The following is a 23,779-nucleotide window of genomic DNA, read 5'->3' on the forward strand; positions in this document are numbered from 1 at the left end:
CCCGCGCAGAGCTCTCCACGCCACCCTTCCCAGACCCGCCTCTGCCTTTCCGTGCTGCTCCTAAGCAGGAGGTGGGACGGGTCTGCCGAAGCCGTTAGGGTCCTTGGGCCTCTCTGACAGACCCCAAAATGATTCAGGACTGCGTCTCAGGAAGCAAACAGCAGCTTCCTTTCGGCCCCCCGAGCCCCCTCACACCAAATTCCAGCCCCCCTTCACCTTTCAGAAGCATAATCAATAGGACCCGGACACATGAAGACGGGGATTTATTATTCTATGTTCGTTCTACAGAAGAGGTTCAATGCCAAGCTACCACCACCCCCTGTGACTCCCTTAGGCCAGGAACACAGCAGCCCCTCCTTAGACACAGGATATTTTCCACAGGCCTCTTTCTCTTAATCAGCAGCTGCTTCTGCTTCAAGTTCGGGTTCGCAACCAAGACTAACGCTTTTTTACAAGCTCACAAGCCAGAAAGTGTCGTGGCTGCTTCACAGTCCAACACGCCGCCGCAGCAGCAGCACCCCCCCGTGGCCTGCCTCCACTTCGACTTAACTGGAAGGAGAAGGAATGAAAGGCGGTGAGAAGTCAACAAGCAGGTTTGACCATGATTCAGTACTTCTTGAACTCAATTCTTTCTACTTGCACATCATCCTCAATTAGTTGGTACACATAAGTGACAACGGTGGAAGCCTGGATATCCATCAGTACAAATGAAGGGATGATGTTCCTGGAAAGAAAACATGCTTTGTTGATCTTCCCGATTAGCTTACACTTCTCGCTATTAACATACCTTATGCTTACGCATTCTAATACGCTTGGTTGCCAAGGGCTGGAGGGGTCTGGGAAACACTGCAGTCTGCAGGCACCGACAACAGCGTCTCGGGCAGAGTTGCACTTAGCCTAGAACAGCCCTCGAGGCTACTGAACAGCCTACGTCGTGTCAGGCTCAGACATTTAAGCTGACAGTGCCTCCAGAAGTCTGACTTCCTACAAAATATTGGCATGACGCTTCCGGGAAGACACCAGAAAGCCAAACGACTTCAAGACGCTGTGCAACTCGCCCCTCTCCGGGCCCAGGGAGCAGCCGCAGACGCACCAGTGCCGGGCTGTCACGCCCAACACGTGGGCTAAGTAAAACCCTGGTAACAGGGGAGCCCCACTGCGGTCCCCGGGAAGAGAGAGAGCTGGCCTCCTGGCGTGAAGGCTACCCAACAGTAAATAAACACACAGCTCCGGTGCCAACATCACATTTTGAGGGCAGGAACAACCAGCCGCACCGCAGGTCTGCATTACCGGGAGCTGTGTCACTTCCACATCCCAGAGCAGCAGCACCGTCAGGATCGCTGACACCCTTGCAGAGCAGACAGTTAACGGCCAAGCCAGAGCACCCAACCATGGCCACCCTGCAGGGCACCTGGACACTGATCAGCACTGCTGTCCTGGGCACCGCAGTAATAGACAGCCTCGTCCTCGGCTTGGACCCCAGTGATGGTTAACGTGTTTGTGGAGCCAGACTGGGATCCGGAGAATCGCGAAGGGATGTCCGAGGGTCTCTGGTTGCTGTTGTAGATCACAGTGACGGGGGCACTGCCAGGAACCTTCTGCTGAAACCAGCCGTAGTAGCTGTTGCTGCTCCCGGAGCAGGTGATCCGGATGGTTTCTCCCAGGTTTGCTGACACTGAGGGCGGCTGAGTCAGCGCTGCCTGGACCAGGGAACCTGGAGAGGGAGAGGAGAGAGGGGAGAAGAAGGGACTTGGCCCCAGGAGCACAGCCCTCCCCAGGCAGCGGGAAAGGGACAGGGCTCCTGTGCCCAGAGACCATGATGCCATGGAGGGACCCAGAGCCCCGCACACAGAGCCCAAGGCCAGAGCGCGAGGGTCCTGCAAGGAGAAGCGGCAGCAGCAAGAAGAGGGGTAATGCCAGAGTCGGTGCCTCCGTCGTGCTGACCAGCACTGCTGCCATCGTTGCTACCACAGTAATAGACAGCCTCGTCCTCGGCTTGGACCCCAGTGATGGTTAATGTGCCCGTGGAGCCGGACTTGGATCCGGAGAATCGCGAAGGGATGTCCGAGGGTCTCTTGTCGTTGTAGTAGATCACAGTGACGGGGGCACTGCCAGGAACCTTCTGCTGGTACCAGCCAGCATAAGCACTGCTGCTGCTAAGCCCGGAGCAGGTGATCTTGACGGTTCCTCCTGGGTTTGCTGACATCGAGGGCGGCTGAGTCACTGCTGCCTGGACCAGGGAACCTGGAGAGGGAGAGGAGAGAGGGGAGAAGACGGGGGTCAGCCAGTGCCCCAGGAGCACAGCCCTCCCTGGGCAGCGTGACGGGCCCCCTGTGCCCAGAGGCCCCGGCCGGGCACAGTGAGTCTGGCCAGGGCACCTGAGCTGTGGGCGAGCACCGTGAGGAGGAGAAGTGCAAGGCCACCCAGGCGGCAGCTCCCGACACAGGACGGGAACGGGGTCAGGGTGCTGGGCAGCGCCTTGCTGTCGTGGGGCCATGGTGGGGCATTGCCCAGGGCCAGGGGCTTCCCAAGGGGCCAGAGGTGCTAGGGGGTTCCTGCACAGGGTGAACATGAGCCAAATGGGCCAGCACTGGGCAAACACAGCCAATGCTGGTGTAGCCCATGGCTCCTCCTGCAGTACAACAGAGCAGCCCCTGGCCAGCCCTGCTCTGCCCCGGCAGCCTCGCGCACGGCCCTGGAGCTGCTGCACCCATGAGAAACGTCTCTTCCCAGGGTTTGAAGGCAAAGCTTTGGCCCAGCTCCGTGGCCCATGGCACGTCCCCACCTCTTGGTGCTGGGGCCGCAGTTTCAGTAGGGCTGAACCCCCCTGGGGCGATGGCCCGGGGGCTCCTGACGCAGCTGGGCTGGGAGGAGGGCAGGGAGGCACCCGGTGGAGTCCTGGGTGCCAACCGGGGAGCACAGGGGGAGCTCGGCCCTGCAGCATGGGGTAGGGACAGGGCAGCTGGGGATCATACCCTCCCCAAATGACACGGGATGGGCACAGACCTGGGGCTTTTAGGGACGGCCGAGATGGGACACAAGGCACAGCCACCTGCAGCACAGGGCAGGGCCATGGTGGGGACCTGCACCACCATCAAACAGGGACAGCTGAGACTCCTAACTGGCCCCTGCAATGGCAGGAGGTTTTTGTATCACTTCCCCAGTGCTTCGCGTCACTGTGGCACCAGCACTGCTGCTGTCGTAGTTACCACAGTAATAGACAGCCTCGTCCTCGGCTTGGACCCCAGTGATGGTTAACGTGCCCGTGGAGCCAGACAAGGATCCAGAGAATCGCGAAGGGATGTCCGAGGGTCTCTTGTCATTCCAGTAGATCACAGTGACGGGGGCACTGCCAGGAACCTTCTGCTGGTACCAGCCAGCATAAGCACTGCTGCTGCTAAGCCCGGAGCAGGTGATCTTGATGGTTCCTCCTGGGTTTGCTGACATCGAGGACGGCTGAGTCAGCGCTGCCTGGACCAGGGAACCTGGAGAGGGAGAGGAGAGAGGGGAGAAGACGGGGGTCAGCCAGTGCCCCAGGAGCACAGCCCTCCCCGGGCAGCAGGACAGAGATGGGCCCCCTGTGCCCAGAGGCCCCGGCCGGGCACAGTGAGTCTGGCCAGGGCACCTGAGCTGTGGGCGAGCACCGCGAGGAGGAGAGGAGCCCAGGCCATGGCGCGATCCCACCAGCTCCATGTCTCCACGCTGATGGAGTTCTTTTGCGGACCCCGACTCCCTTTTAAGCCCCCACCCACCTGGGGCATGGCCCCTCCATGCAAATCTGACCCCGTGCTCAGGGCCGGAGCCTGCCTGGCCTGCCCAGAGCACAGAGGGGCTGGGGCAGCACCAGCTGCAGACAGCTCTGGGCACGTGGAACGGGGCAGCAGCAACACCTTTCTGCCTGCCAGCCCCAGATGTTGGGAGATATCCCCCCATTCCTGCCCTCCTTCCCTTGGGTCCAGCTGCAGCCTTTCCCCCTGGCCAGCCCTTCTCCTGCCTGGTCATGGCCTTGGGTGAGCAGAGGAGACGGTCTCTGGCCCCATGCCTTTGAGCTCTGCCCCACAGCCCAGCACCCTCTGGATGGGCTCAGGCCCCTCACAGGCAATCCTCAGGGCACATCGTGGTGCCTGTGGGACAGCCCCAGTGGGCAGGGTCCCTGGGCATGGAGCTGCAAGCTCCCCTGGCCTGCAGCCCTTGATAGACTGTCAGGTGCCCAGGCTTCCCACCAGCAGGGCTTTGCTCCCCCAAACTCCTCATCCCAGGGTTTGAAGGTGAAGCTTTGTCCTGGCCCCTCGGCCAGCAGCACGGTCCTGCCTATCTGTGATAGGGCCAAGGTTTCAGCAGGCTGAACTCCCCCACCGTGATGCCGAGGAGTAGGGCAGAGACCTTGCTGCAGGCAGGTCCTGCCCAAGCACGTCCAGGCACCCCCCACCTGCAGCCCAGGCCAGCTGGGCTCCCCCAGCCTGCACCCAGCTGCGCCGGCCACCCCACACCCATGGCACTACCTACGGCTCCTCAGCCCACACCTCACCCTGCCTAGGACTTGAACGTGCCCACAGCACAAGGGCCTCTGCAACAGCCCAGCGGTGCCACACTCCCTCCCTGCGGCATGGCTCCAGCCGGAGCCCTTTGGCTGCAGGAGCTGTTGGACATTTCCATGCCAGTGCTCACACAGAGCCGTGCCAGCTGGACACCTCCAGGCCAGGAAGAAGTCTGCCAGCAGGCACAGCACCTCATGGCAGCTCCAGGGGAAGACGAGAGGGTGGTGGGGAGCAGGTGCCAGTGATGAGGGGGGTCCTGGTGCAGTGAGGGACAGGGGCAGGAGCAGGGCTGCTGGCAGTCATCCCCTCCCCAGATGACAGGGGACAGGCACAGACCTGGGGCTCTAAGGGACAGCCGAGACGGGACACCAGGCACAGCCACCTACACCACAGGGCAGCAGGGGCAGGGCCATGGCAAGGACCTGCCCCACCATCAAACGGGGACAGCAGGGACTCCTAACTAGCCTCTGCGATGGCAGGAGGTTTTTGTATAACTTCCCCATTGCTCTATGCCACCATTATAGCTGCTGTCATCGCCACCACAGTAGTAGACAGCCTCGTCCTCGGCTTGGACCCCAGTGATGGTTAACGTGCCCGTGGAGCTGGACTTGGATCCGGAGAATCGCGAAGGGATGTCCGAGGGTCTCTTGTTGCTCTGATAGATCACAGTGACGGGGCCACTGCCAGGAACCTTCTGCTGGTACCAGCCATAGCTGTAGCTGCTCCCGGAGCAGGTGATCCGGACGGTTTCTCCTGGGTTCGCTGACACCGAGGATGGCTGAGTCAGCGCTGCCTGGACCAGGGAACCTGGAGAGGGAGAGGAGAGAGGGGAGAAGACGGGGGTCAGCCAGTGCCCCAGGAGCACAGCCCTCCCCGAGCAGCGTGACAGGGCCCCCGTGCCCAAAGGTCCCAATGGCACAGAGGGACCACAGCCCCTACACAGAGCGCAAGGCCTGAGCCCTGGGGCCCTGGAGGAGAGCTGGCAGAAGCAAGAGGACGTGGCCGCCAGCAGCATGAGGCAGTGGGGCAGGTGATAAGGCAATGCCATGCCTTTTGTAGGGACAGGCACAGCCCCAGGGTCACCTCCTGCATGGCATGGTACAATCAGGAGGGCATTCACAGCCACGGCCATGCAGAGGGGACAGGAACCTGTCTCAGCCCCACAGCCCTGCTCTGCCGTGAGGGAGACGGGCAGAGAACCTCCATTTTTTAACTCCTCTGTAGCTCACGTCCACGTCTCTCTGCATCACTGTAACAGCATTGCTGCTGCTCTCCCAGCTACCACAGTAATAGACAGCCTCGTCCTCGGCTTGGACCCCAGTGATGGTTAACGTGTTCGTGGAGCCGGACGTGGAGCCGGAGAATCGCGAAGGGATGTCTGAGGGTCTCTTGTTGCTGCTGTAGATCACAGTGACAGGGGCACTGCCAGGTACCTTCTGCTGGAACCAGCCATACCAGCTGCTGCTCCCGGAGCAGGTGATCCGGACGGTTTCTCCCAGGTTTGCTGACACTGAGGGCGGCTGAGTCAGCGCTGCCTGGACCAGGGAACCTGGAGAGGGAGAGGAGAGAGGGGAGAAGAAGGGACTTGGCCCCAGGAGCACAGCCCTCCCCAGGCAGCGGGAAAGGGACAGGGCTCCTGTGCCCAAAGACCATGATGCCATGGAGGGACCCAGAGCCCCGCACACAGAGCACAAGGCCAGAGCACGAGGGTCCTGCAAGGAGAAGCGGCAGCAGCAAGAAGAGGGGTAATGCCAGAGTCGGTGCCTCCGTCGTGCTGACCAGCACTGCTGCCATCGTTGCTACCACAGTAATAGACAGCCTCGTCCTCGGCTTGGACCCCAGTGATGGTTAACGTGCCCGTGGTGCCGGACGCGGAGCCAGAGAATCGTGAAGGGATGTCCGAGGGTCTCTTGTTGTCATTGTAGATCACAGTGACAGGGCCACTCCCAGGTGTCTTCTGCTGGTACCAGCCGACACCACTGCCGCTGCTACCCCCGGAGCAGGTGATCCGGACGGTTTCTCCCAGGTTCGCTGACATCGAGGGCGGCTGAGTCAGTGCTGCCTGGACCAGGGAACCTGGAGAGGGAGAGGAGAGAGGGCAGAAGAATGGGGTCAGCAAGTGCCCCAGGAGCACAGCCCTCCCTGGGCAGCGGGACGGGGATGGGCCCCCTGAGCCCAAAGGCCCCAGCCAGGCACAGCCAGTCCGGCCGTGGGTGAGCACCACGAGGAGGAGAGGGGCCCAGGCCACGGCGTCATGCCACCAGCTCTGCGTCCCCACGCCGATGGGGCTGTGCCATGGACCCCGACTCCCTCTTAAGCCCCCGCATGCCTGGGCACGGCCCCTCCGTGGAAACGTGGCCCCCAACGTTCACTGGCAGCTCCTGTCCCAGTGCTCCCCCTGCCCACTGCAGGCACGTCTCTGGCCCACCAAAAGGCACCGAGGTCGCTCTGGGCCGCCTGCTCCCTGGGCCACTCAGCTGGCAAAACCAGGTCCTGCTTCACACCAGGGCACCACAACCGCGTTTCTCTCAGGAGCCACAAGACTGTGACGAGCTGGATCGAGGTGTCCGGGCAAGTGCTCCTCGACTCTGGTTTTGGTAAATACAGCCTTAGCCAAGACACGTGCCAAGGGATGGCCGAAACACTTTTCTGCCCTGCCTTGCTGAAGCGGCCTCTGCAGCCGCCTTAGCCCGGCCTGCGTCCCTGGCCTCACCCACCCTTAGAGCATCCCTCTGCGGCAGCACAGCTCCTCCAGCCGCGCTCCCGCTCCCCTTCCCCTCCCGCCCCGGGCGCTTCTCCGCGGGGCTCCGCACCCGTGGCCGGCCCAGCACAAGCCCGCAGTGCACCCCCACTGCAGGCTGGTGCTCCGAGACCTCCCGGGCCAGGGGCCAGGATTGCTCCACCAGCACAGACGCTCCCACTTCTCAGCAGCACCGCGGGGACGAGGCAAAGCGCCCTGGCCTCCGCTACCTCTGGAGCATGAGGGCAAACGCCCAGCCTGCCCAGCCCCACACACCCGCGCAGAGCTCTCCACGCCACCCTTCCCAGACCCGCCTCTGCCTTTCCGTGCTGCTCCTAAGCAGGAGGTGGGACGGGTCTGCCGAAGCCGTTAGGGTCCTTGGGCCTCTCTGACAGACCCCAAAATGATTCAGGACTGCGTCTCAGGAAGCAAACAGCAGCTTCCTTTCGGCCCCCCGAGCCCCCTCACACCAAATTCCAGCCCCCCTTCACCTTTCAGAAGCATAATCAATAGGACCCGGACACATGAAGACGGGGATTTATTATTCTATGTTCATTCTACAGAAGAGGTTCAATGCCAAGCTACCACCACCCCCTGTGACTCCCTTAGGCCAGGAACACAGCAGCCCCTCCTTAGACACAGGATATTTTCCACAGGCCTCTTTCTCTTAATCAGCAGCTGCTTCTGCTTCAAGTTCGGGTTCGCAACCAAGACTAACGCTTTTTTACAAGCTCACAAGCCAGAAAGTGTCGTGGCTGCTTCACAGTCCAACACACCGCCGCAGCAGCAGCACCCCCCCGTGGCCTGCCTCCACTTCGACTTAACTGGAAGGAGAAGGAATGAAAGGCGGTGAGAAGTCAACAAGCAGGTTTGACCATGATTCAGTACTTCTTGAACTCAATTCTTTCTACTTGCACATCATCCTCAATTAGTTGGTACACATAAGTGACAACGGTGGAAGCCTGGATATCCATCAGTACAAATGAAGGGATGATGTTCCTGGAAAGAAAACATGCTTTGTTGATCTTCCCGATTAGCTTACACTTCTCGCTATTAACATACCTTATGCTTACGCATTCTAATACGCTTGGTTGCCAAGGGCTGGAGGGGTCTGGGAAACACTGCAGTCTGCAGGCACCGACAACAGCGTCTCGGGCAGAGTTGCACTTAGCCTAGAACAGCCCTCGAGGCTACTGAACAGCCTACGTCGTGTCAGGCTCAGACATTTAAGCTGACAGTGCCTCCAGAAGTCTGACTTCCTACAAAATATTGGCATGACGCTTCCGGGAAGACACCAGAAAGCCAAACGACTTCAAGACGCTGTGCAACTCGCCCCTCTCCGGGCCCAGGGAGCAGCCGCAGACGCACCAGTGCCGGGCTGTCACGCCCAACACGTGGGCTAAGTAAAACCCTGGTAACAGGGGAGCCCCACTGCGGTCCCCGGGAAGAGAGAGAGCTGGCCTCCTGGCGTGAAGGCTACCCAACAGTAAATAAACACACAGCTCCGGTGCCAACATCACATTTTGAGGGCAGGAACAACCAGCCGCACCGCAGGTCTGCATTACCGGGAGCTGTGTCACTTCCACATCCCAGAGCAGCAGCACCGTCAGGATCGCTGACACCCTTGCAGAGCAGACAGTTAACGGCCAAGCCAGAGCACCCAACCATGGCCACCCTGCAGGGCACCTGGACACTGATCAGCACTGCTGTCCTGGGCACCGCAGTAATAGACAGCCTCGTCCTCGGCTTGGACCCCAGTGATGGTTAACGTGTTCGTGGAGCCAGACTGGGATCCGGAGAATCGCGAAGGGATGTCCGAGGGTCTCTGGTTGCTGTTGTAGATCACAGTGACGGGGGCACTGCCAGGAACCTTCTGCTGAAACCAGCCGTAGTAGCTGTTGCTGCTCCCGGAGCAGGTGATCCGGACGGTTTCTCCCAGGTTTGCTGACACTGAGGGCGGCTGAGTCAGCGCTGCCTGGACCAGGGAACCTGGAGAGGGAGAGGAGAGAGGGGAGAAGAAGGGACTTGGCCCCAGGAGCACAGCCCTCCCCAGGCAGCGGGAAAGGGACAGGGCTCCTGTGCCCAGAGACCATGATGCCATGGAGGGACCCAGAGCCCCGCACACAGAGCCCAAGGCCAGAGCGCGAGGGTCCTGCAAGGAGAAGCGGCAGCAGCAAGAAGAGGGGTAATGCCAGAGTCGGTGCCTCCGTCGTGCTGACCAGCACTGCTGCCATCGTTGCTACCACAGTAATAGACAGCCTCGTCCTCGGCTTGGACCCCAGTGATGGTTAACGTGCCCGTGGTGCCGGACGCGGAGCCAGAGAATCGCGAAGGGATGTCCGAGGGTCTCTGGTTGTTGTTGTAGATCACAGTGACGGGGGCACTGCCAGGAACCTTCTGCTGGTACCAGCCAGCATAAGCATAGCTGCTGCCGCTGCTAATCCCGGAGCAGGTGATCCGGACGGTTTCTCCTGGGTTCGCTGACATCGAGGACGGCTGAGTCACTGCTGCCTGGACCAGGGAACCTGGAGAGGGAGAGGAGAGAGGGGAGAAGACGGGGGTCAGCCAGTGCCCCAGGAGCACAGCCCTCCCCGGGCAGCAGGACAGAGATGGGCCCCCTGTGCCCAGAGGCCCCGGCCGGGCACAGTGAGTCTGGCCAGGGCACCTGAGACATGGGCGAGCACCGCGAGGAGGAGAGGAGCCCAGGCCATGGCGCAATCCCACCAGCTCCGTGTCCCCACGCCGATGGAGCTCTTTTGCGGACCCCGACTCCCTTTTAAGCCCCCGCCTGCCCAGGGCACAACCCCTCCATGCAAATCTGACCCCGTGCTCAGGGCCGGATCCTGCCCATGCCTCTCTCCCCACCTCCCTCCCCACTCCCCGCCCAACCCCACCATCCCAGATGCAGTGGGGCTTGTCCCCGGGCATAGAGCGGAGCCACGTCCCAGCTCAGAGCCCAAAATCCACCAGCAGAGACCCCCTGTCCCCAGTCCAGGCCGAATGGCTGCAGGGCCAAAGGGCGCGGGAGAGCCGGGCGCTGGGGGCAGGGGGGTAGGGGGTGGCAGGCAGCACCCGTAGCTCCAACATCCCCCCCACAGGTTGCGGGGAGCAGATGAACTGGTGCCTGTGCCGAGGATGGAAGGACAAGCCCTTGCCCACGCTATTGCCACTGGGGTGGATTTTTGCGGTCCAGCTGGGCCCAGCTAGGGTCTCCCATGGGGAAAGGGCTGGGAAAAGGCAGGAGGAGCAAAGCCCCCCTTTCCATCCCTCTGAGCTCCTCAGCTGAACATTATCTGTGATTGATGAGCCCCTGTGACCTTAATGTGGAGCGGACGAGGAGCACGCCTGGGAGCGGGGCTCGCTGGGGAGCACAGAATAGCCCTCGCCCTTGAGGACCACAGGGTGCTCGATGCATCCCTGCCCATGCCCTCCTGGCCCCGGCCCATGGCACGTGGCCCTCCCAACACCACGGTCCTGGGCACAGAGCTGGGGGACAAGGCGACCTGGGAGCCGGCTACCCATGCGGCAGCTCCCGACACCACAAACGCAGCCCCCGTGGGGCCAGCACCCCTGCCCACAGCCTGGCCCTATCACACACCCTCACACCCAGTCTGTGTCCCCTGTCCCGTCACACTCATGGGGAGGCAGGAAATGTCAAAGCTGAAAACAAGCAGCCCCCCATGACACAGAGGAGCCAGCACCTTTGTGCCCAGCAGTAGCCCCAGTCCCGGGGTCCCGCAACAGGACGGGGATGGGGTCAGGGTGCTGGGCAGCGCCTTGCTGTTGTGGGGCCATGGTGGGACATTGCCCAGGGCCAAGAGCTTCCCAGGGGGCCAGAGGTGCAAACACAGCCAACGCTGGCGTAGCCCATGGCTCCTCTTGCAGTACAACAGAGCAGCCCCTGGCCAGCCCTGCTCTGCCCCCTGGGGCGATGGCCCTGGGGCTGAACCCCCCTGGGGCCATGGCCCAGGGGCTCCTGACGCAGCTGGGCTGGGAGGAGGGCAGGGAGGCACCCAGCAGGGCCCTGGGTGCCAGCTGGGGAGCGCAGGGGACCTCGGACCTGCAGCACGGGGCAGGGACAGGGCTGCTGGGGGTCATCCCAGCACTTCTTTACCAAGAGGGTGGTCAAACACTGGACAGCCTTCCTAGAGAGGCAGTCGATGCCCCAAGCCTGTCAGTGTTACAGAGGCATTAGGACAATGCCCTTAATAACAGGCTTTAATGTTTGGTCAGCCCTGAAGTGGTCAGGCAGTTGGACTAGACGATCGTTGTAGGTCCCCTCCAACAGAAATATCCTGTCCTATCCTGTCCTGTCCTGTCCTAGCCTATCTGCTCTCCTCCCCAAATGACAGGGGACTGGCACAGACCTGGGGCTCTAAGGGATAGCTGAGCCTGGACACCAGGCACAGCCACCTGCAGCGCAGGGCAGGGCCATGGTGGGGACCTGCACCACCATCAAACAGGGACAGCTGAGACTCCTAACTGGCCCTTGTGATGGCGGGAGGTTTTTGTATCACTTCCCCAGTGCTCTGTGTCACCATTATAGCTGCTGTCGTAGCCACCACAGTAATAGACAGCCTCGTCCTCGGCTTGGACCCCAGTGATGGTTAACGTGCCCGTGGAGCCGGACTTGGATCCGGAGAATCGCGAAGGGATGTCCGAGGGTCTCTTGTCGTTGTAGTAGATCACAGTGACGGGGGCACTGCCAGGAACCTTCTGCTGGTACCAGCCAGCATAAGCACTGCTGCTGCTAAGCCCGGAGCAGGTGATCTTGACGGTTCCTCCTGGGTTTGCTGACATCGAGGGCGGCTGAGTCACTGCTGCCTGGACCAGGGAACCTGGAGAGGGAGAGGAGAGAGGGGAGAAGACGGGGGTCAGCCAGTGCCCCAGGAGCACAGCCCTCCCTGGGCAGCGTGACGGGCCCCCTGTGCCCAGAGGCCCCGGCCGGGCACAGTGAGTCTGGCCAGGGCACCTGAGCTGTGGGCGAGCACCGTGAGGAGGAGAAGTGCAAGGCCACCCAGGCGGCAGCTCCCGACACAGGACGGGAACGGGGTCAGGGTGCTGGGCAGCGCCTTGCTGTCGTGGGGCCATGGTGGGGCATTGCCCAGGGCCAGGGGCTTCCCAAGGGGCCAGAGGTGCTAGGGGGTTCCTGCACAGGGTGAACATGAGCCAAATGGGCCAGCACTGGGCAAACACAGCCAATGCTGGTGTAGCCCATGGCTCCTCTTGCAGTACAACAGAGCAGCCCCTGGCCAGCCCTGCTCTGCCCCGGCAGCCTCGCGCACGGCCCTGGAGCTGCTGCACCCATGAGAAACGTCTCTTCCCAGGGTTTGAAGGCAAAGCTTTGGCCCAGCTCCGTGGCCCATGGCACGTCCCCACCTCTTGGTGCTGGGGCCGCATTTTCAGTAGGGCTGAACCCCCCTGGGGCGATGGCCCGGGGGCTCCTGACGCAGCTGGGCTGGGAGGAGGGCAGGGAGGCACCCGGTGGAGTCCTGGGTGCCAACCGGGGAGCACAGGGGGAGCTCGGCCCTGCAGCATGGGGTAGGGACAGGGCAGCTGGGGATCATACCCTCCCCAAATGACACGGGATGGGCACAGACCTGGGGCTTTTAGGGACGGCCGAGATGGGACACAAGGCACAGCCACCTGCAGCACAGGGCAGGGCCATGGTGGGGACCTGCACCACCATCAAACAGGGACAGCTGAGACTCCTAACTGGCCCCTGCGATGGCAGGAGGTTTTTGTATCACTTCCCCAGTGCTTCGCGTCACTGTGGCACCAGCACTGCTGCTGTCGTAGTTACCACAGTAATAGACAGCCTCGTCCTCGGCTTGGACCCCAGTGATGGTTAACGTGCCCGTGGAGCCAGACAAGGATCCAGAGAATCGCGAAGGGATGTCCGAGGGTCTCTTGTCATTCCAGTAGATCACAGTGACGGGGGCACTGCCAGGAACCTTCTGCTGGTACCAGCCAGCATAAGCGCTGCTGCTGCTAATCCCGGAGCAGGTGATCTTGACGGTTCCTCCTGGGTTCGCTGACATCGAGGGCGGCTGAGTCAGCGCTGCCTGGACCAGGGAACCTGGAGAGGGAGAGGAGAGAGGGGAGAAGACGGGGGTCAGCCAGTGCCCCAGGAGCACAGCCCTCCCCGGGCAGCAGGACAGAGATGGGCCCCCTGTGCCCAGAGGCCCCGGCCGGGCACAGTGAGTCTGGCCAGGGCACCTGAGACGTGGGCAAGCACCGCGAGGAGGAGAGGAGCCCAGGCCATGGCGCGATCCCACCAGCTCCATGTCTCCACGCTGATGGAGTTCTTTTGCGGACCCCGACTCCCTTTTAAGCCCCCACCCACCTGGGGCATGGCCCCTCCATGCAAATCTGACCCCGTGCTCAGGGCCGGAGCCTGCCTGGCCTGCCCAGAGCACAGAGGGGCTGGGGCAGCACCAGCTGCAGACAGCTCTGGGCACGTGGAACGGGGCAGCAGCAACACCTTTCTGCCTGCCAGCCCCAGATGTTGGGAGATATCCCCCCATTCCTGCCCTCCTTCCCTTGGGTCCAGCTGCAGCCTTTCCCCCTGGCCAGCCCTTCTCCTGCCTGGTCATGGCCTTGGGTGAGCAGAGGAGACGGTCTCTGGCCCCATGCCTTTGAGCTCTGCCCCACAGCCCAGCACCCTCTGGATGGGCTCAGGCCCCTCACAGGCAATCCTCAGGGCACATCGTGGTGCCTGTGGGACAGCCCCAGTGGGCAGGGTCCCTGGGCATGGAGCTGCAAGCTCCCCTGGCCTGCAGCCCTTGATAGACTGTCAGGTGCCCAGGCTTCCCACCAGCAGGGCTTTGCTCCCCCAAACTCCTCATCCCAGGGTTTGAAGGTGAAGCTTTGTCCTGGCCCCTCGGCCAGCAGCACGGTCCTGCCTATCTGTGATAGGGCCAAGGTTTCAGCAGGCTGAACTCCCCCACCGTGATGCCGAGGAGTAGGGCAGAGACCTTGCTGCAGGCAGGTCCTGCCCAAGCACGTCCAGGCACCCCCCACCTGCAGCCCAGGCCAGCTGGGCTCCCCCAGCCTGCACCCAGCTGCGCCGGCCACCCCACACCCATGGCACTACCTACGGCTCCTCAGCCCACACCTCACCCTGCCTAGGACTTGAACGTGCCCACAGCACAAGGGCCTCTGCAACAGCCCAGCGGTGCCACACTCCCTCCCTGCGGCATGGCTCCAGCCGGAGCCCTTTGGCTGCAGGAGCTGTTGGACATTTCCATGCCAGTGCTCACACAGAGCCGTGCCAGCTGGACACCTCCAGGCCAGGAAGAAGTCTGCCAGCAGGCACAGCACCTCATGGCAGCTCCAGGGGAAGACGAGAGGGTGGTGGGGAGCAGGTGCCAGTGATGAGGGGGGTCCTGGTGCAGTGAGGGACAGGGGCAGGAGCAGGGCTGCTGGCAGTCATCCCCTCCCCAGATGACAGGGGACAGGCACAGACCTGGGGCTCTAAGGGACAGCCGAGACGGGACACCAGGCACAGCCACCTACACCACAGGGCAGCAGGGGCAGGGCCATGGCAAGGACCTGCCCCACCATCAAACGGGGACAGCAGGGACTCCTAACTAGCCTCTGCGATGGCAGGAGGTTTTTGTATAACTTCCCCATTGCTCTATGCCACCATTATAGCTGCTGTCATCGCCACCACAGTAGTAGACAGCCTCGTCCTCGGCTTGGACCCCAGTGATGGTTAACGTGCCCGTGGAGCTGGACTTGGATCCGGAGAATCGCGAAGGGATGTCCGAGGGTCTCTTGTTGCTCTGATAGATCACAGTGACGGGGCCACTGCCAGGAACTTTCTGCTGGTACCAGCCATAGTAGCTGCCGCTGCTGCCGCCCCCGGAGCAGGTGATCCGGACGGTTTCTCCTGGGTTCGCTGACACCGAGGACGGCTGAGTCAGCGCTGCCTGGACCAGGGAACCTGGAGAGGGAGAGGAGAGAGGGGAGGAGACAGGGGTCAGCCGGTGCCCCAGGAGCACAGCCCTCCCCGGGCAGCGGGACAGGGAATGCCACAATTGGAGGAGAACAGACCCGGACATGGTCACAGGCACATTTGGGGAGCTGAGCCCAGCACAACGCAGCCCAGCACAGAGGCAGCTCTGGCAGCAGCAGGAGGACAGGGTCATCAGTAGCAAGAGGCAGTGGGGTGGCAGACAATGCCACACTGTGAACTTTGTAGGCACAGGGACAATGGGCCCCAGCCACGGAGTCACCTCCAGTGCTCCGGGACACAAAAGGGAGGACATTCACAGCCACGGCTCTGCAGAGGGGACAGGAACCTGCCTCAGGCCCACAGCCACAACCCTGCTCGGCCAGGAGGGAGAAGGGCGGAAAAACATGCCTCTGATTTGGAGTCTGTGTCTCACTTCCTATTACTCATTGTCACCAGACACCATAGCTGCTGCTGCTGTCCAAGCCACCACAGTAATAGACAGCCTCGTCCTCGGCTTGGACCCCAGTGATGGTTAACGTGCCCGTGGAGCCGGACACGGAGCCGGAGAATCGCGAAGGGATGTCCGAGGGTCTGTTGGTGTTATCGTAGATCACAGTGACGGGGGCACTGCCAGGAACCTTCTGCTGGTACCAGCCAACAGCATTGCTGCTGCTGCTGCTAATCCCAGAGCAGGTGATCCGGACGGTTTCTCCTGGGTTCGCTGACACCGAGAACGGCTGAGTCAGCGCTGCCTGGACCAGGGAACCTGGAGAGGGAGAGGAGAGAGGGGAGAAGACGGGGGTCAGCCAGTGCCCCAGGAGCACAGCCCTCCCCGAGCAGCGTGACAGGGCCCCCGTGCCCAAAGGTCCCAATGGCACAGAGGGACCACAGCCCCTACACAGAGCGCAAGGCCTGAGCCCTGGGGCCCTGGAGGAGAGCTGGCAGAAGCAAGAGGACGTGGCCGCCAGCAGCATGAGGCAGTGGGGCAGGTGATAAGGCAATGCCATGCCTTTTGTAGGGACAGGCACAGCCCCAGGGTCACCTCCTGCATGGCATGGTACAATCAGGAGGGCATTCACAGCCACGGCCATGCAGAGGGGACAGGAACCTGTCTCAGCACCACAGCCCTGCTCTGCCGTGAGGGAGACGGGCAGAGAACCTCCATTTTTTAACTCCTCTGTAGCTCACGTCCACGTCTCTCTGCATCACTGTAACAGCATTGCTGCTGCTCTCCCAGCTACCACAGTAATAGACAGCCTCGTCCTCGGCTTGGACCCCAGTGATGGTTAATGTGTTCGTGGAGCCGGACGTGGAGCCGGAGAATCGTGAAGGGATGTCTGAGGGTCTCTTGTTGCTGCTGTAGATCACAGTGACGGGGGCACTGCCAGGAACCTTCTGCTGGAACCAGCCGTAGTAGCTGTTGCTGCTCCCGGAGCAGGTGATCCGGACGGTTTCTCCCAGGTTCGCTGACACCGAGAACGGCTGAGTCAGCGCTGCCTGGACCAGGGAACCTGGAGAGGGAGAGGAGAGAGGGGAGGAGACGGGGATCAGCCAGTGCCCCAAGAGCACAGCCCTCCCCTGATGGGTGATGGTGGGACAGCAGAAATTCCTAACTGGTCCCTGTGAAGATGGGAGGTTTCTGTATCACTTCCCCGTTGCTCTGTGTCACTGTGGGATCATAACTGCTGCTGTCGGGGCCACCACAGTAATAGACAGCCTCGTCCTCGGCTTGGACCCCAGTGATGGTTAACGTGCTCGTGGAGCCGGACGTGGATCCGGAGAATCGCGAAGGGATGTCCGAGGGTCTCTTGTCATTAGCATAGATCACAGTGACGGGGGCACTGCCAGGAACCTTCTGCTGGAACCAGCCATAGTAGTTGTTAATCTTGGAGCAGGATATCCAAGTGTTTACTCTTGGGGACATGTACATTGAGGGTGGCTCGGTAGGCCCTGCCTGCAGACCAGAGAGGGAGAGGAGAGAGGGGAGAAGACGGGGGTCAGCAAGTGCCCCAGGAGCACAGCCCTCCCTGGGCAGCGGGACAGTGACGGGACTCCTCTGCCTGCAGGCACATGGATGGGACACCCTGGGTGCAGCCCCAAGCCCAGGCGCTCCCTGAGGGGTGGCTGTAGCCAGAGGCTGGACACCCTCCCTGCCCGCTGCCCCTCGGGGCACACCTCATCCCTGTCACTGCGACCGGGCAGCCCAGGGGCACGACCTGCCGTGGGCACCCAGAGTTTGCAGCAGTCTGGAGACACCCCTGCCCATGCCCCAGATGAGGCCACGTCCAGGCCAGCAGCCAGTGGCTGCATGCAGGAGGTCCCCAGTCGGTGAGAAGCTGCATGGGGAGACAGTGTGTGACAGAGGGAATGGAGGCACCTCCAGCACAGCACGGGCTGGTGAGAGGCACCACCATGGAGACCAGAGACGGGGGACTGCCTGGGCAGGGGGCATGAGCTCCGGTGGGGACTTTCCAAGGTCAAATGTGCCCCAGGTAACACCCTCTCCCCACACACCTTCTGTCCCCACGGCAGCACAAAGCACCCAGGGCACATGGGCTCTGGCTCTTGGGCTCCTCCGCACCCCTTGGGATGAGTCAGGAACGCCCCCCAAATGCAGCCAGGCCCAGAGTACGCTGGAGGGGAATGGAAAGGGGAGACGCAGTGCCTGGCGGCTTACAGCATAGCCCTGCAATGGACAGACCTTCCCAGAGCCAATGGGTCCCTACCCAGCCCAGGGATTATCCCAAACCCCACCTCTGCTCATCTCCAAGGAAAGGCTCTCAGACACAAGAAGGACAGAAACTCCCCCTGCCCAGCAGCACGACACTACTGCCCCATGGAAACCATGGCTTGCATGTGCCTGGGGCAAGGCAGGAGGTGCTCAGCACCACACACCGACACTGCACTGATAGCACCAGAGGGGAGGTGGCATCAGGACAGAGATGCAGGCAAAACCCTGCAAAGGCAGAGCCAGAACAGGTGCAAGTGCAAAAGGGAGCCAACTGCCTACCCTCTGCAGCTCTTCCCCACACAGGGGAGGCGTAGGAACAAACAGGACAGAAAAAACTAATCTCAGCATCACCATGACCCTGACCAGCATTGCTGCTGCCGTCCCAGCCACCGCAGTAATATCCCAGCCACCGCAGTAATAGACAGCCTCGTCCTCGGCTTGGACCCCAGTGATGGTTAACGTGCCCGTGGAGCCGGACTGGGATCCGGAGAATCGCGAAGGGATGTCCGAGGGTCTATTGGTGTTATCGTAGATCACAGTGACGGGGCCACTGCCAGGAACCTTCTGCTGGAACCAGCCATAGCTGTAGCTGCTCCCGGAGCAGGTGATCCGGACGGTTTCTCCCGGGTTCGCTGACACCGAGGACGGCTGAGTCAGCGCTGCCTGGACCAGGGAACCTGGAGAGGGAGAGGAGAGAGGGGAGGAGACGGGGGTCAGGCAGTGCCCCAGGAGCACAGCCCTCCCTGGGCAGTGGGACAGGGAATGCCACAATCAGAGGAGAACAGACCCGTACGTGATGTCCTGGTCTCGGCTGGGATAGAGTTAATTTTCTTCCTGGTAGCTGGTACAGTGCTGTGGTTTGGATTTAGGATGAGAATAATGTTGAAAACACACCGGTGTTTTAGTTGTTGCTAAGCAGTGCTTACACTAGCCAAGGACTGTTCAGCTTCCCATGCTCTACCAACCGAGAAGGCTGGAGGTGCACGAGAAGCTGGGAGGGGGCACAGCCAGGACAGCTGGCCCAAACTGGCCAGAGGGATATTCCATACCATGGGACATCATGCTCATTTTCTCTGATTTTGGAGTCTGTGTCTCACTTCCTATTACACATTGTCACCAGACACCATAGCTGCTGCCATCGTAGCCACCACAGTAATAGACAGCCTCGTCCTCGGCTTGGACCCCAGTGATGGTTAACGTGCCCGTGGTGCCGGACGTGGATCCGGAGAATCGCGAAGGGATGTCTGAGGGTCTCTTGTTGCTCTCATAGATCACAGTGACAGGGCCACTGCCAGGAACCTTCTGCTGGTACCAGCCAACATAGCTGCTGCTGCTGCCGCCCCCGGAGCAGGTGATCCGGACGGTTTCTCCCAGGTTTGCTGACACTGAGGGCGGCTGAGTCAGCGCTGCCTGGACCAGGGAACCTGGAGAGGGAGAGGAGAGAGGGGAGAAGAAGGGACTTGGCCCCAGGAGCACAGCCCTCCCCAGGCAGCGGGAAAGGGACAGGGCTCCTGTGCCCAGAGACCATGATGCCATGGAGGGACCCAGAGCCCCGCACACAGAGCACAAGGCCAGAGCGCGAGGGTCCTGCAAGGAGAAGCGGCAGCAGCAAGAAGAGGGGTAATGCCAGAGTCGGTGCCTCCGTCGTGCTGACCAGCACTGCTGCCATCGTTGCTACCACAGTAATAGACAGCCTCGTCCTCGGCTTGGACCCCAGTGATGGTTAACGTGCCCGTGGTGCCGGACACAGAGCCAGAGAATCGCGAAGGGATGTCCGAGGGTCTCTGGTTCTTGTTGTAGATCACAGTGACAGGGCCACTCCCAGGTGTCTTCTGCTGGTACCAGCCGACACCACTGCCGCTGCTACCCCCGGAGCAGGTGATCCGGACGGTTTCTCCTGGGTTCGCTGACATCGAGGGCGGCTGAGTCAGTGCTGCCTGGACCAGGGAACCTGGAGAGGGAGAGGAGAGAGGGCAGAAGACGGGGGTCAGGCAGTGCCCCAGGAGCACAGCCCTCCCTGGGCAGCGGGACGGGGATGGGCCCCCTGAGCCCAAAGGCCCCAGCCAGGCACAGCCAGTCCGGCCGTGGGTGAGCACCGCGAGGAGGAGAGGGGCCCAGGCCACGGCGTCATGCCACCAGCTCTGCGTCCCCATGCCGATGGGGCTGTGCCATGGACCCCGACTCCCTCTTAAGCCCCCGCATGCCTGGGCACGGCCCCTCCGTGGAAACGTGGCCCCCAACGTTCACTGGCAGCTCCTGTCCCAGTGCTCCCCCTGCCCACTGCAGGCACGTCTCTGGCCCACCAAAAGGCACCGAGGTCGCTCTGGGCCGCCTGCTCCCTGGGCCACTCAGCTGGCAAAACCAGGTCCTGCTTCACACCAGGGCACCACAACCGCGTTTCTCTCAGGAGCCACAAGACTGTGACGAGCTGGATCGAGGTGTCCGGGCAAGTGCTCCTCGACTCTGGTTTTGGTAAATACAGCCTTAGCCAAGACACGTGCCAAGGGATGGCCGAAACACTTTTCTGCCCTGCCTTGCTGAAGCGGCCTCTGCAGCCGCCTTAGCCCGGCCTGCGTCCCTGGCCTCACCCACCCTTAGAGCATCCCTCTGCGGCAGCACAGCTCCTCCAGCCGCGCTCCCGCTCCCCTTCCCCTCCCGCCCCGGGCGCTTCTCCGCGGGGCTCCGCACCCGTGGCCGGCCCAGCACAAGCCCGCAGTGCACCCCCACTGCAGGCTGGTGCTCCGAGACCTCCCGGGCCAGGGGCCAGGATTGCTCCACCAGCACAGACGCTCCCACTTCTCAGCAGCACCGCGGGGACGAGGCAAAGCGCCCTGGCCTCCGCTACCTCTGGAGCATGAGGGCAAACGCCCAGCCTGCCCAGCCCCACACACCCGCGCAGAGCTCTCCACGCCACCCTTCCCAGACCCGCCTCTGCCTTTCCGTGCTGCTCCTAAGCAGGAGGTGGGACGGGTCTGCCGAAGCCGTTAGGGTCCTTGGGCCTCTCTGACAGACCCCAAAATGATTCAGGACTGCGTCTCAGGAAGCAAACAGCAGCTTCCTTTCGGCCCCCCGAGCCCCCTCACACCAAATTCCAGCCCCCCTTCACCTTTCAGAAGCATAATCAATAGGACCCGGACACATGAAGACGGGGATTTATTATTCTATGTTCATTCTACAGAAGAGGTTCAATGCCAAGCTACCACCACCCCCTGTGACTCCCTTAGGCCAGGAACACAGCAGCCCCTCCTTAGACACAGGATATTTTCCACAGGCCTCTTTCTCTTAATCAGCAGCTGCTTCTGCTTCAAGTTCGGGTTCGCAACCAAGACTAACGCTTTTTTACAAGCTCACAAGCCAGAAAGTGTCGTGGCTGCTTCACAGTCCAACACACCGCCGCAGCAGCAGCACCCCCCCGTGGCCTGCCTCCACTTCGACTTAACTGGAAGGAGAAGGAATGAAAGGCGGTGAGAAGTCAACAAGCAGGTTTGACCATGATTCAGTACTTCTTGAACTCAATTCTTTCTACTTGCACATCATCCTCAATTAGTTGGTACACATAAGTGACAACGGTGGAAGCCTGGATATCCATCAGTACAAATGAAGGGATGATGTTCCTGGAAAGAAAACATGCTTTGTTGATCTTCCCGATTAGCTTACACTTCTCGCTATTAACATACCTTATGCTTACGCATTCTAATACGCTTGGTTGCCAAGGGCTGGAGGGGTCTGGGAAACACTGCAGTCTGCAGGCACCGACAACAGCGTCTCGGGCAGAGTTGCACTTAGCCTAGAACAGCCCTCGAGGCTACTGAACAGCCTACGTCGTGTCAGGCTCAGACATTTAAGCTGACAGTGCCTCCAGAAGTCTGACTTCCTACAAAATATTGGCATGACGCTTCCGGGAAGACACCAGAAAGCCAAACGACTTCAAGACGCTGTGCAACTCGCCCCTCTCCGGGCCCAGGGAGCAGCCGCAGACGCACCAGTGCCGGGCTGTCACGCCCAACACGTGGGCTAAGTAAAACCCTGGTAACAGGGGAGCCCCACTGCGGTCCCCGGGAAGAGAGAGAGCTGGCCTCCTTCTCCTCACAGCACTTGCCAGCGCTCTGCAGCACGGTGGCCAGACACTCACAGGTGAACACACACATTTTGGGTAACACCTATGGGCTCTGCTGCGCTGGGCAGCTCAGGCTCCCCCTCACTCACGTTTCCAGAGCACTGTAGGCTCCTGTAGCTGATCCCGGGTTGATGTAGAATTTGTTTTCATGTTCAAATGCTTCAAATCTGTGCGTGTGTCCTGAGATGAGAATGTCCACATCCAGCTGCCTCTGCAGCAGTGCCAGGCTGGCCACATCGCCCCAGGGAATAACTTGATGGCCGTGAATCAGCCCGATTCTGAACTGCCCGACAGTTACTACTTTCTCTTCAGGATAATTCAGGCTCTGAGAAGGAGAAAGGCACAGCCTATATATCAGCCAAACACCCCTCACCTACGCAATGCAGGTTCCTACGTTCCAAGACACGAACGTGCCTTTCCCTATTTGAGTGTACAAGGTCTCTTTCAACACGCGGACCCACTGGATGCTTGTACCACACCCCAGCAAGAGCAACTGCAGAGCAAAGAGCGGGGAATTTGCGCAGAGACCAGAAGCCTCAAGGCTACCCAACAGTAAATAAACACAGATACACAAGTCCCCAGGTCCTGCAACTACACAGCCAGCTGGGGGACTCCAGCAGCCTCAGCAGTCACAGACAGACTTGTGCCAGAGTTCACATGAATCAAGTGCATGTATTACCCCCCACACCCAGCCCCCCTGCTGCAACTGTGACAAGAAGGGTCTAGAAAATCATTTTGTTTCTTCAGTCTTACTCATCCCTACTTCCTATCCTAGTGAATTACAGTTCAGGAATTGCTAAAGCCGAAGGACTCCCCAGGTCTCATCAAGACAACCACAGCACACGGGAAGGGGGGCTGAGGAATCAACAGCAGCAGGAACGTTACCTCAGAGTCCCCCCTAACAACGTGGATGTCCCCAGCCAGAGTCCTGAGGTAGTCATAGCTCTCCTTGGTGCAGAGGTTTCCTGTACACAAGATGTGCTGAATCTTTCCGGGAACCAGCAGCTCCTTGAACTTCACCGGTAGACCACTGCACCGGTGTGGGATGTGAAGGTCCCCTAACACTAACACCAACTTTGCACACAAGCGGGAGGAAAGAGAGAGTTTTTAACCCGGGTTGCTTAACAGAACAGCACAAAACCTTTTTGCCGCTCCAGGGCGTTCGCAGAGTCTGGCGAACCATTACAGGCCCAGCAGGGATTTCTTTCAGATTCAGCTTTGAGGAAACAACCCCTCAGCGTGCCCGAGCTGCCCCGCAGACAGCCCAGCCTGCTCCCACCCGGGGAGAGCCGGGCGCTCTCACTCCCTCCCGCAGGTAGCCGGAGGTGAGGGAACGCCCTGCCCGGGGAGACCAAGGCGGCGGGCGCCGCCGCAACGCGGCGAGCCGGGCCAAGCGGCCGCCCCACGCTGAACCCGCGGGCTCGGGGCCGCTCCCCCGGCCCGGCGGTGCAGCGAAGCGGCAGCGAAGCGGCAGCGAAGCGGCCCCGGGCGCCCTCGGCCGCCGCTCACCATCCCGCTCCTCCGCGCAGCTCCGATCGCCCCGTTACTCTGACGCGCGCTGAGGTAACCAGGAAGTGACGCGCCTCTTTTTCTCCTCCCCCAAGCCAATGGCAGCTCCAGCGGCTCCCCACGTGATGTCGGCGCCCGTGAAGGGCCCTAACGCCCGCCCCGGTGCGTGCCCGCAGTGCTGAGC

At 61.3% G+C, this 23,779-nt stretch overlaps 1 protein-coding gene and 3 gene segments (V, D, J or C); all 4 read right to left on the bottom strand.

Moving 5' to 3' along the window:
- Positions 1-606: 606 nt before the first annotated feature.
- Positions 607-3,671, bottom strand: LOC143167579 (Ig lambda chain V-1 region-like). The segment is given in 4 exon segments: positions 607-724; positions 1,513-1,700; positions 3,178-3,485; positions 3,626-3,671. Coding segments are annotated over 4 exon segments (660 nt in total).
- Positions 3,672-8,159: 4,488 nt separating this feature from the next.
- Positions 8,160-10,008, bottom strand: LOC143167580 (immunoglobulin lambda variable 1-40-like). The segment is given in 4 exon segments: positions 8,160-8,277; positions 9,048-9,249; positions 9,483-9,803; positions 9,944-10,008. Coding segments are annotated over 4 exon segments (687 nt in total).
- A 2,981-nt stretch (positions 10,009-12,989) lies between these two features.
- Positions 12,990-13,543, bottom strand: LOC143167581 (Ig lambda chain V-1 region-like). The segment is given in 2 exon segments: positions 12,990-13,357; positions 13,498-13,543. Coding segments are annotated over 2 exon segments (414 nt in total).
- Positions 13,544-21,123: 7,580 nt separating this feature from the next.
- LOC143167477 (vacuolar protein sorting-associated protein 29-like) lies at positions 21,124-23,664 on the bottom strand. The gene is made up of 4 exons (XM_076352930.1): positions 23,596-23,664; positions 22,972-23,160; positions 22,176-22,411; positions 21,124-21,583 (listed from the first exon to the last, which is right to left on the bottom strand). The coding sequence occupies exons 1-4, from the start codon at positions 23,596-23,598 to the stop codon at positions 21,466-21,468; spliced, it is 546 nt and encodes a 181-aa protein (XP_076209045.1). The 5' UTR covers positions 23,599-23,664; the 3' UTR covers positions 21,124-21,465.
- Between the last annotated feature and the right edge of the window lie 115 nt (positions 23,665-23,779).

Source organism: Aptenodytes patagonicus, chromosome 15 (assembly GCF_965638725.1).
Source record: "Aptenodytes patagonicus chromosome 15, bAptPat1.pri.cur, whole genome shotgun sequence".
Classification (NCBI taxonomy): Eukaryota; Metazoa; Chordata; class Aves; order Sphenisciformes; family Spheniscidae; genus Aptenodytes; species Aptenodytes patagonicus.

Excerpts from the sequence above, each read along its gene's own strand:
- LOC143167477 (XM_076352930.1), bottom strand. Across the intron at positions 22,412-22,971 it reads TTGTTAGGGGGGACTCTGAG|AGCCTGAATTATCCTGAAGA; the intron begins GTAACGTTCCTG and ends TCTCCTTCTCAG. Across the intron at positions 21,584-22,175 it reads GCCTACAGTGCTCTGGAAAC|GAACATCATCCCTTCATTTG; the intron begins GTGAGTGAGGGG and ends TTTTCTTTCCAG.